This window comes from Apaloderma vittatum, unplaced genomic scaffold (assembly GCF_000703405.1).
Source record: "Apaloderma vittatum isolate BGI_N311 unplaced genomic scaffold, ASM70340v1 scaffold25477, whole genome shotgun sequence".
Classification (NCBI taxonomy): Eukaryota; Metazoa; Chordata; class Aves; order Trogoniformes; family Trogonidae; genus Apaloderma; species Apaloderma vittatum.
The window spans coordinates 10,042-22,077 of record NW_009724908.1 but is presented as its reverse complement, the minus strand read 5'-3'; the positions used below and the strand labels follow the sequence as shown (position 1 = coordinate 22,077).

The window sequence follows — 12,036 nt, the reverse complement described above, 5'->3', positions numbered from 1 at the left end:
CCACCAGACATCCCAACTAGGGCGCTGGGGAATCCTGGAGGGCATTACTGCTGGGGAGACAAGGCATCACTGCCTGGGCATCCTCTCTGAGGCACTGGGATGTCCTTGTAGACATCCTCACCAGGGTACTCGAGCACTCTGGTCTGGGCGTTCTTCTGGGGCACTAGGCTATCCAAACCAGCACCCATGCTGGGGTGCTGCAGTGTCCCTGCCCAGGCTCCTTACTAACATGAGGCCATCCTTGCCTGGGGGCTCTCCTGCGGCACAGGGACAGCTCTGCCTGAGCATCCCTTGGGGGCAGCCCAGCCAGTGCCCACATGGGGACACCACGGGTGTCATAGCCAGGGTTTTTCATGGCCATTGAGTGTCCCTGCTGCTCGCTGGGGACATTATGGCACAGGCTCAGGGCTCCTCTGCCTGGGGTGTCCTCCCAGGCGTCACTGCCTTCAGTTCCATGAGTCCTGGGAAGATAGAGATGGGCCCTCACAGACACATCCGAAGGGATCTGTCCTTGTTCAGGGTCCTTTCACCTTGAAGATGGTTTTGGATTTGTGCTGGTGCCTTCCTCATGAGAAGGGATGTTTCTGCATCAAAATCCTTCAGATGCAGTGGTGAAATTGTGGGATGTTTTGGGTTTTTTTCTATGTTCAAGAGATCCTCTCCTGTGAAGTTATTTGGTTTTTGGTGGTTTGTTTGGGTTTTTTTTTGTATAATGGCACCCACACAATCCAATACACATATTCTAGAGAGCTCCCACCTGCTTGTCTATTATGACTCCCTTGGTTTTCTGCCCAAAGCCTGGTTCCTGGCACCCACTCTTCTGGGTCTGGCTGAAATGTGCAGGTAAAAATCACTTCTAGTGGCAGCGTGACAGTAGTGTGCCAATGCCAGGAAGATTACTTGTAAATAAGGCAGTTAAATAACCTGTAGCCTCCAGGTTTGTGGGCGTCTAATTTGTTTTGGATTCTCTGAGCCTACCCTGGAAACACAGCCCTGCTCCAGAGGCGGCAAGCCAGAGGAGATCAAAGAATAAAAATCTCATGACTCAGTCCCTGCAGGACTCACCCGTTGGGACAGGATGTCTTCCAAAACATGGCAGGGAAGACTTGTCCTCTCCTGACATCGTGGTAGTGTGGAGCAAAGCAGCTCCAATGTGCGGTGCTGCTGTCGGGGTGTTTGCTGCAGGGAAGATGCTTGGACCCTGGCGAGGCTCCTCTGCGTGGGAAAGCCCCAGAACAGCTCCTCTGAGCTACTCTCTCCCAGAATCTGCGTTCCCAGCCAAGTGCCCAGAACTGCATGGAGGCCTTGGGACTCTTCATGCCCCATGTGTTATTCTTGCTACAACTGCCATTTATTTTCCATAAAAGAAACAGGCTAATTTAATAGGAACACAACAATACGTGGCTGTTAATGCTCTAAGATTCATCTGCAAACAAATTTTTGGGGGTATCTTCGTCCAGGATACTGTCTTCCCAGATGGAGAGGTGTGAGATTTCATGGACGAGCCAGAGCAAAGATCAGCTGCTCCACTGGCTCCAGATTGCAAAGGCTGGAGGCCACAAGGAGTGCTGGGTGAGGTGTTTGGGCAGCCCAGCACGGGTCTGGCTGTGGTTGCTGCTTCAGGTGTCCAAGGCAGAAGGGCTCCAGACTGCCTGTATGAAGGAGAGTTCTAGAGGTGGGCCCTCCTTGGAGTAAAACCATTTTAAAACTTTGGTGGGCAAAGCACCAGGCTGCAGGGCTGCTCCTTGGGCTACGTGGCTGGGACCCCCCTGGGGCTCCAGGTGCTCCCCTCTGACCCACCCAGCACTGCTCCTGGTGAACCTGCGACACCTCTGATGACAGGCAGAAACCCTTCCTCTGACTTCCCCCTTTTCCCTGAGGCTCAGGTCAGGCAGAGAGGGTTAGAGAGAGAAGAAAATGCTGATATTTCAGAATGAATCCCTGTTCCTTGGGGCAGGGGGAAGAACTTGTCCCTCCTGTGCCTCCATTCCCCTGTGCCTACTGCCAGGGATATGTGAGAACCTTCCAGAAAGACTGCTTCAGGGACAACAGAACCACGTGTCCCCCATAAGGCACCGCAGTACAACAACGCATTTCTGCCAGATGTCGGAAATAATCCTTTCTAAGCTTGAAGGCTGGGAATGTTTGCAGGGTTCCCTTTTCTTTGCCCACACCACAAAACTTCAGTGAAGGAAAGTGGGTTTGGGTGGCATAGCTCACACTTTGTCACTTGTCATTGGTGTGGCTGCCTGGAAAAATACGGATGGAACTTGGCTCCCAAACCTTAGTTTGGTCTTAATTCTCACTAGTTGAGATTTTAAGTTGCAGCAACTGCTGTAACAATCAGATTTGTGAAGCCGATGAAATCTGAATTCATAGATGCATAACCTGAAGCCCGGTACTGGAGAGGACCTGGCCTTTGACTCAGTGGCCCCATCTGCACGAACAGCTCCAAGCGCTTCTGAGCTCCCAGACCACCTGTGTCCCCTTCCAACCGGGATGTGATGTGAGGGCACACGGGAGCGGGTCCAGCTTTGCCTTCAGGCCAAGGGCCGATGAGCAGCCCTTCTCCTCGGAGACACCGGCAGGTCTGCAGAGCCCGGCACCCTTGGAGCTGCTCCGTGCCAGGTCAGGAAAGCACGGGGCACCTATTCAGTCCCTCCAAGAAGAGCATTTATCTGGATAACACTGAGGCACGCCATCCATCTGGGAGCAGTCATCCTGTGAACAGCTCTTCAAGGACAGCCCAGGTACCGGCTGTCTCTCCATTTTAACAATCCTTTGCTCCGCTGATGGGGTGCTGCCCTGGGAGTGAGGAGGAAAAGGGCAATCCCAGAGCTGAGCAGGGAGAGATTCCAAGAGGGCAACCTTGCACTGCTTCAGGGAGCACCAGGGGTCGGGGCCAGCGATGGAGAAAAGCAAATCCAGGGTGATGTGGCCATGGCCCCTCTCGCACCGACTCTGCTCTCGAGGTGCAGAACAGACCAGGGGAGGAGTATTCCCTTCCCTTGCCTTCACCAGAAAACTCCCTGTTGCTGAGGAGGTGCCGGTGCTCTGGCTGGCAGCACCTGGCCGTCCCTGCCTGAGGAATGGTTTTGCTGCTGAGCTACAGTTTGGATGGCTCTTGGAGTTGAAGATCAAGCAGGTGAAAGCCTTCTCCTTCCAGCTATTTCTACGAGAGACTCCTGAAACCTCCGAGCTGTGCGCTCACCTCTCGAGAAAAGGGCCAGGGATGAAGTTCTCTAAATGCAGCTGTCGCTCTTCTCTGTGTATCTCTCCTTTAGTGGGGGACACTTCCTAAATCTTTAAACATCTTCATGAAGGCACCTTTAATCTTGCTGCTGAAATGAAGAGCTTCACAAGCTCAAAAACCAGGGCTGAGGGGCAAAGCCATGACGGTTTATAGACGACCAGGAGAAATTTCTCTTCCCTTGCCTGCAGCGCAGCCGGAGCAGCCCCTCGGGACAGCGGCTGAAACACAGGCTGCGAGGGGCTGGCTCGCTGCTCTGCGATGTCTTTTAAACCCGAGTTGACGGCCCCCGCGCCCTGGGCATTTGCTACGGCAGCTGCCATCTTCGTTTTTCCTGGCCCTTTTGGCAGGCGAAGGGCTCCCACCTGCTGCCCTGGCAGCAGCGCTGGTCCCGGCTCCGGCAGCTGCCTGGTGCCATCTCCTGGTTCAACACCTCCGGAGAAACCCTATTTCTGTCCTGCCATTGATCTTCCGCTAGAAAGGAAAAGGAAAACCCCAGGATTAATTTTTAGCAGGATATTTCTGTGTGGTTTTTTTTTTCGGGGGGAAGGGTGAAAGTGCCGGTTGGTGCAGCCTCCCGCTTTTTTTGTGTCTCTGCAGGACAGCAGCTCGCCGCGTTTCGCACCCACGATGGCCAAGCCTACGTGGTCGACGCTTACTGCCCTCACCTCGGGGCCAACCTCGGCGCCGGCGGGCGCGTCGTGGGCAATTGCATCGAGTGCCCCTTTCATGGCTGGCTGTTTCGAGGGGAAGACGGAAAATGCAGCCACATCCCGTACGCTGCTAAAGGTAAACATCCCCCAGACCGGCAGAAAGGGCAGTGCCCCGCGTGTCCTCATTAGAAGCTACTTCATTAGGGAAAAGTGGTCTTTATAAGAACTTGCCCTCCCTGCTGCTCCCCTATTTCATGCAGCACCCCAATTTTCCTCCTGGGTTGTCTGAGTTGGGGCATAACATTCTAACGCCCTTTCCTATGTGAGATGACAATGGACTTCAGTTAAATAACCACCCTTCTTGATTTTGATAGTCCTACAACTCCTGCATTCAGCAAGGAGGGTATAAAGTGAGATTTTTTTAACTCTGAGTCATCCATTGTGAAGGCAGGGATGGATCCCAGAGAGCTCTTGGCTTTCAGAAATGTTTCTGTTCTCCATAGTGACAGCTTATGCCATGTCAGTGCTTAAATCTGTCGCATTAGCATGACAGAATAGGCTCTCAATTGTAATTCTTTCTCCTTTTAAGGCTTGAAGGGAACTTTTGGTTGGAATCCAGGAAAGCTCTTTGCATACACCTACCTTTTATATGCGGTTTGTGCTGTGTGGGAAGAATATCTTAGTTAAAGTTCACGTGTGACAATTAATTGATTTGGCCGTACCGATTAGTTTAAATCACCAATCTGAGATGCGGCTGAAACCAGCAAACAGACTTACCATGAATTTCACTTTGGCTTGTGCTTCTTCATTATTTTCCTAAGAAGTTCAGCTTTCCCTGAGTGGGATTGATTGGGGTTGCAGAGAAAACACTGGTGAGCAGCAAAAGACAGTCTTTCTACTAAACAGACTATTCTATTTTTCCTAAAATGAAAGGAACATTCCATCTATATGGGATAAGATAATCAATTTCTAGATCTCTCAGAACAGCAATTATTTTTTAATTATTTTTTTAGGTGTTATTTCAGGAAAGACGATTAGAACTGTATTTTTTTTCCCCCCATACATACTCAGTCAAGAGCTGCATTCAAATGGAAATTCGGTTCCAAGTAACGAGCCATGATGTGTTTTAGCACAAATGGAGGATGAATGTTCTGGACATACGCAAACACTTGCCAAGATGCGTTGTCTCATCTAAAAAAACCAGTGTTCAGAGTCACTGTTATCCATCATTATAAAAAAAAAACCCGGAAAGCAGCTGCCCTGCTCCCATACAGCCCAAACGGGTCGAGGTGATTTAAAAGCCGTGTGTGCTCATGCAGGTCACTGATGGAGAGGGGTTTTGGAGAGCCCGCACGGGCAGCTCCTCAGCACCGGGCTCTGCCAGGGACCGACAGCCAAGCAGAGCCGCAGAGCCCAGCGTGGTGTGGGACGGAGCTTGGAGATCAAGTGGGGTGAGGAGCAGCCGAGGGAGCTGGGGCTGTTCAGCCGGAGAAGAGGAGGCTGAGGGGACACCTCATGGCTCTGCACAACTCCCTGAGAGGAGGCTGTAGCCTGTGGGCTTGGTCTCTTCTCCCTTGTTGTGACAGGACAAGAGGCCTCAAGTTGCACCAGGGGAGGTTTAGATTGGGCGTTAGGAAGAAAATTCTTCACCAAAAGCACTGGAAGAGGCTGCCCAGGGCAGTGGTGGAGTCCCCATCCCCGGAGGGATTTAAAAGCCATGTAGATGTGGTGCTCAGGGACATGGGTTAGGGCTGGGTTAATGCTTGGACTCAGTGGTCTTAAAGGTTTTTTCCAGCCTAAATGATTCTCTAACTCTATGTGTGCAAAGGGGCAAATGAAGCCATTTTTAAAATTCAGTGAGATGCATTCCACCCAAAGCACCAGATTTTTTTCAATCAGGAATCACAGTGATGGTGTCATCCTGCCCCCTCTCATATTCATTGACTAAAGAAAAAACTTAATTTCTTGTATTATTTCACCTCCCACATGACCGTGCAAGGCTGAATAATGAGGAAGTGCTATCCCCTGTGCTTGTTTGCAAATTAGGAAAAAAAAAAATAAATAATTGTGAAGGCAAAAGCCCTCCAACCTGGTAAAAGCTACATTTTCTGACAGCTGGGTAAATATAAATGCCAAAAAATCTATTTCACTGGAAAGACTGCAGATATATTCTTAAAACAACACATGATACGGCAGCATTGTAACAGAGAATGGCTTGAACCTGAGCAGTGGAGATGGCTTTTTCTCACTGCACATCTATAACTAAAAGCATCTCCTTGAAGCTCGAGGAGGGTCCAGTGCTACAGCAGACATTTACATATTTGAAGAGTTTTAAGAGTAGAAAAGTAGCAGCCACATTTATCCCTTAAAAACTTCACACAAAACACCCAGCTGATATAAAACTAATTTAACCAAACTCTGTTCTGTGAACTTCACAAGCTGCTCTCCTCCTTCAGCAGCCTGAGAGCTGGGAAGGTGTCACCAGAGGGTCCGTGTCCCGAATATCTCCCATCAAAAATACAAGCCCTGGATCAGGGCGAGGGGACCCTTTGCGTCTCTGAGGCTTTTAACCCATTCCTTCCCGTCCCCTGCAGTGCCAGATTTCGCGAGGGTGCGGACCTGGCCGTGCTGCGAGGTGAACGGGATGCTGCTGCTCTGGTACCACTGCGAAGGGCTCGATCCGACGTGGGCAGTGCCCGAGCAGCGCGAGATCGTCACCCGGGAGTGGGTGTTCCGTGGCCAGACAGAGCACCTGGTGGATGCACACATCCAGGTGAGGAACCCGCTCTCTCCTCAGGGCAACTCCTACTAGGTCCTCTCCTGTAGTCCAGTTCAGAGGCGTCTCCTCCCAGTTAATCCATTTAGGGATGTGCTCTGCATCATCGCTGCTGCTGGCAGAGCTCAGACCTAGAAATGCGTGGCTCTGCGCCGTGCACCGAGAATGTGGCAAATGTTCCCCGAGTGCAGCTCGTGAGCTTCTCGAGCAGAGAACAGATGTTCTGGGTACTTAAAAGGAATCTGTTAATTTGCTTTGACTTGCAACTGATGTAATTGAAAAAAAAAAAAAAAGATTCTCTAAGAATTGCAGCACTTAGTGTCAGGAGGCTTTTCAACCCATCCGTCACCGAAATGGAAATGCGCAATTATTCTGCCGTTAGTCTTCATCATCACCATCACACGCTGACAAGTGCGCCACGGAGAACAAAATAGCTGTTGTCTCCATCGCCGCTCGGTGGAAATAAGTCTGGGAAAGGGCACATGTTTGGTGACACTAAAGAGAAGGGATGTGGCCGTGGTCCTCAAAGGTGGCCGGGGCAGCTACGGAGCGAAGGGATGCAGCAGCAGTTTTGAAACTGGGTGATCTCTGGAGGTCCTTGGGAGGTTTCTCTGTGCTTTCTGCTGAGCACAACACTTCTGTTTGTAAAAAACAGTGACAAAAATGACCCTTAATATAGAGTGCGCTTCTCTCCAGCAGTGCCCTCCTGCTGACTAAATTGTGGCTGAGTGGGTTAGAAGGGAAATGGAAAATTATTAGGATAAATGAAGATGCATGAGACAGGAGATGCAGCTCTGGGAGCATGCAGTGAAGTTGTGAGATTTCGGGAGATTGATGGCAGAGTCATATTTATTTCATGTCTGCTTTCTGGTGGTGAGCCACGTGTCTGCAGTGGGGCCAGTCTGTGCTTCTTGTCAAGCCAGTGGAAAGTCGGTGTATTTTAGCAGGTAAAACTTCACAAAAAGTGATATATTGTGGGCAGGCTGGTGTGGTTTAAATGTTTCAAATTTATGAAAACTAACCTAGGAGCGCAAGCACAAAAACTTTATTCCTTACAGTTGTTGCAGGCTCAAAGGAAGGACTTAGCTGGAGTCTCAGCTTATGCAGCTGCAAACTCCTTTGAGCTTTAAAATGAACTCTGAATTTTCTGAGCTTCGTGTTTCAGTTGTTCTTAAACACTAGTCAAGAACTGGCTCCAGGTCAGTCCGTGCTGAGGCCTCTTCCTCCACACCCTCAGCTGCCTCTCTCATGTACCCATGAGCATCTCAGCTGTGCTCGGGGTGGGGGGTCCGGGCTGTGCTGCCGTCACGCACCCGGTGCCATTGCAATCCTGCCATGAGGTGCAGGCAGCTTGTGCCCAAGGCAGCTCTTGCCAACAGCAAATTGTTCCCCAACGGCAGGAAATCCCCGAGAACGCAGCTGACATGGCTCACCTGGCTTTTCTCCACGGACCGGCTATTCTGGGTGGATCCGACCTGAGATACACGAGGTCCAAACTGTGGGATTTTATGAAGCACACCTGGAAGGTAAGACCCTAGTTGCCCCCTTAACTGTGAGGAGGTCAAAGTCTTTGGAACCAGGCCCCCTTTCTGCTGCAAAGCATCAGTCCCGAGCCTCCCACCTCTTCTCACATCCCCCCACCTTCAGGTCATAGAATCATAAAGGTTGGAAAGGACTTTAAGATCATCAAGTCCATCCTACAGCCCTACACCACCCTAACACCAAACCACCTCCTGAAGTGCCACATCCAGCCATTTTTTAAACACGTCCAGGGATGGGGACTCCACCACCTCCCTCGGCAACCCATTGCAGTGCTTCACCACCCTTTCAGTGAAGAAGGTTTTCCTAATATCTAATCTGAACTTCCCCTGGTACAACTTGGACCCATTCCCTCTTGCCCTCTCGCTCTTCACTAGGGAGAAGAGGTCCAATCTCTCCCTCCGTGTCTCTGAGGGTTTTAGCTGCACTCCCTCACCTATGCTCATCTCTAGATGGTCTTCACAGCCAGCCCTTATCACCATCCTGCTGCTGCCGCCTCCCCTCAGCCTGAGCTGCCCTTCTCTCCAGCTGACCAGATCCTTCTCCATCCCTCCAGGCGGAGTGGCAGCCGGAGCCGCCGCCCGATGAGCATTGCTCCCGCATGCTGGTTCAGCACACCGCAACCATCTTTGGGAAACACTTCTCCTTGTTGGATTTGACGGTTACAGCCCGCCAGGTACGTCCCACCAGTGCGCCGAGCTGAAGGGCTTTGTCACCCGAAAGGCTGAGTGAGTCCTTGCCCACCCAGCCCAGCGTGGCCTTTCCTGCCAAGTGCTTCAGACACGAGTCAAAAACCACGTGCGAGTGTTGGGGCTGGGCAGAACAGAGAAAAGGGAAGGCTCCTAAAGAGTGCTGGAGAATAAAAAAAAAAAAAGCTGGTAGCTGAGCAGACACTGGTGACAATCCCGAGGGGCCTTCATGCCCCCTTGTCACATCACTTTATGGCACAATGGCCGTTTTCAGTCCATGGTGGACAAACTTCAGAATGGCAAACAATCAGCTATAGCGTATCTTGTAGCCCGACATCACCCCGAACGATAACAAAATAGCTGCCACAGACTGAGAGAGAGTTGTGGGAAAATGGAAATAATGCCACAAATCAATGGGAACTAGATCTCCTCCTCACTAGTTTTGGTTATGGGGGTTTTTTTTGCCTGATAAAACTAGCAACTTTGTTCTAGTACATTTTTGAAGACCTATTCCTGTACTAAAAATTCAAGACCATAGCGAAACAAGTCAGGGTACAAAACTTTGATAAGGGATCGATCTTGGTGCAGTCAGGGAATTATCACAAAGTGGATGCTGATTGTATCTGCTTTCAGTTCTTAGATCCGTGCTATTCAGCACTGATTTCGATGGACAGGTGAAAAAAAGGCATTGAAACAACCTTACAAAGAGTTTGTACCCAACCACACGTTTAAAGGAGTAGTAAAGAAAGTAGCCAGAACCCCCAGCAGGCTCCGCACTGCTTCAAAGAACCGGCACGATCATTCGTGCAGCTGCGTGTCTGGACTCAGCGTCAAAGAGCACAGAACAAGTATGTCAAGTCATGCAAGATAAAAGGCTGAACCTGATTTCAGCTAAAACCTAATGTCACTGTTGTAGCTGCAAACGAGAAAGCCAGAGCAGGAGTAGGGATGTTGTATCACCTCCGCATTGTATTGCAATTGCTGCTGAGACCAGAGCCCAGCACCGGTGTCAACAAGCCAACGAGGCTGTTCATGACCCGAAGGTAATTCTGTGATGAACAACAAGACCAAGTGAAAATTTGAGAGCGTTTCCTAGAAGACAAGATATTAAACTCTTTTGGGGGACCATTAGATCACTGTAAAGCCTCACGAATTCCCGTGGGCCCACAGCAAAGCCCTGATGGTCCCAGGCCATACGGGCTGCGAGGATCTCCCCTGGCCTGGGGAGCCTGCACAGTTGGCAAAAATCTGTGACTCGTGGCCCCGAGGTGTAGCTTGACTTTGTGCCTGTTGTTGGATGGGAAGACAGACTGAAGGGGGACTTGAGGACAATCCAGGAGACACCTCAAGCAGCTCTCAAGCTGTTGGAGTTGCTGTACTAGAGGACAGGACCACTGGCGACTTTTCCCTGAGGGTGCTCTGTTCCTCTGCAGGTGGGGCCAGGGCTGGTTTTCCTGATCTTCAAACACGCTTTCCTGGGCCATGGGATCATCCTGCAGACGGTGACTCCCCTGGAGCCTCTCCTGCAGAATGTTGTTCACAAAATCTACTACCAGAAGAACATGCCGGCCATAATCCCCAAGTTCATCCTGAGAGCAGAGTGCATACAGGTAAGGCCTCTGAAGAAGTGCAGCCAAAGATGGTCCCCTGGAGCCTGGGGACTAGGGGAGAAGGAAGAGCTCAGATACACGTGGGACGAATGCACTCGTGGGTGAGATTCTTTCAGTGCTTGGTAAGATCTTTAATTTTTAGTAACCCAAAAGACTACCCTGAGTTTAGTAAAGAGGGTCCCTGGAGTGCGTCGTGGCTGAGAGGTGCCAGAGGTGCCATCCCGCTGCTGTGGATGGGCAACAGGGAACAAGGATTGGGCAACTTCTCCCGAGCTGCAGGAAGGCTCTGAGGGAACTGATAACGGCATCCAGATTCCCTGCATCCCAGGCTGGTGCCTTAAGTTCATCACCCTGTCACCTCTTTTGGTGAGATCTGTGCCAAGAAACCTTCCTGTTGTTAAATTATCATGAGATCTGGCAACTCTTGCCCCTCTTGACAGAGGTTTTCCAGGCCGTTAGAGCAGGGATTCATGGAAGAAGTGAAATGTCTCCCTGGAATTCTCCAGTTGGCACAAGACTATTGCCAAATTCGGGTCAAGCATGGCCTTGAAGGCCTTCTCCTTTGTAGAAGGTCCCCATTTCTCCAGCTCTTTGGGTGACCTGTTCCATTATTGCTCTACCCACATTGGTTTTTATTTTTAATAATATCTATATTGACTTTCTCAACCTGCCATCTGTAGCTGTTACTCCTTGTTACACCAGCCAGTACTGCCAAGAAGAATCTCTCTCCGTCATCACTGTAGCTCCCTTTCAGGCAGTCAGAAGAGTTCATGTCATCCCCTCTAGGAAATTTCTATTTGATAGTCTAATTCAGCTTTCCTGTATGATTCAAGCTCAAGCCACACCAGCCATTGGGGAGAAATGCTAAAAATCAAAACCTAGTGTGCAGGTAGCTCGCACAAACCTGCTGGCCCAGCCTCCCCACCTGAATGAGACTGTCCTTCTCCCCCCAGTTTGAGCGTGATGTAACCATCTGGAATAACAAACAGTACCTGCCCAAGCCGCTGCTGGTCAGAGAGGACTCCAGCATCCAAAAGCACCGGCGCTGGTACGCCCAGTTCTACAGCGAGAAGAGCAAGAGGGTCCCAGCACGGGAGGGTCTGGACTGGTGAGGACCTTGCTGCCCACTGCAGAAGGTGCCAGAGGCTCTCAGGTGGCTCCTGCCCGCCCTGGCTGGCCAGGCAGCATCAATATAACAAATACTGGCACAGCCTGAGCCCTGGTGATCCTCTCTTGCTTTCTGTGTCCAGGGCACCAAAGCTCAAAGCGTAACACGCTTGCTCTTGTACCTGTGCTGCAACGTACAAGCTGAGCGTGAACTTGAGATTGCCAGAACTGCCTTGAAAGTGCCCTCACCTCTCAGTGCTGCCATGATTTTGAGTAGATGTATGAAAAGCTTTTCACGTGGTCTTTTATTGCCTGAAGAGTCCTCTCCCAGCCAGGCCTGCTGTTGCTTCTGCACCACCTCCTTGGCTGGGGCAGGCTTCAGCTCTCCTGGGGACCCTTGGCCGATGGCTGC

At 50.8% G+C, this 12,036-nt stretch overlaps 1 protein-coding gene across 1 annotated transcript; it reads left to right on the top strand.

Moving 5' to 3' along the window:
- Positions 1-3,850: 3,850 nt before the first annotated feature.
- LOC104267132 (cholesterol desaturase daf-36-like) lies at positions 3,851-11,629 on the top strand (the record flags this gene model as incomplete). The annotated part of the gene is made up of 6 exons (XM_009872719.1): positions 3,851-4,039; positions 6,498-6,676; positions 8,080-8,205; positions 8,775-8,894; positions 10,341-10,517; positions 11,471-11,629. Coding segments are annotated over 6 exons (950 nt in total), but the record flags the coding sequence as incomplete, so codon positions are not given.
- Between the last annotated feature and the right edge of the window lie 407 nt (positions 11,630-12,036).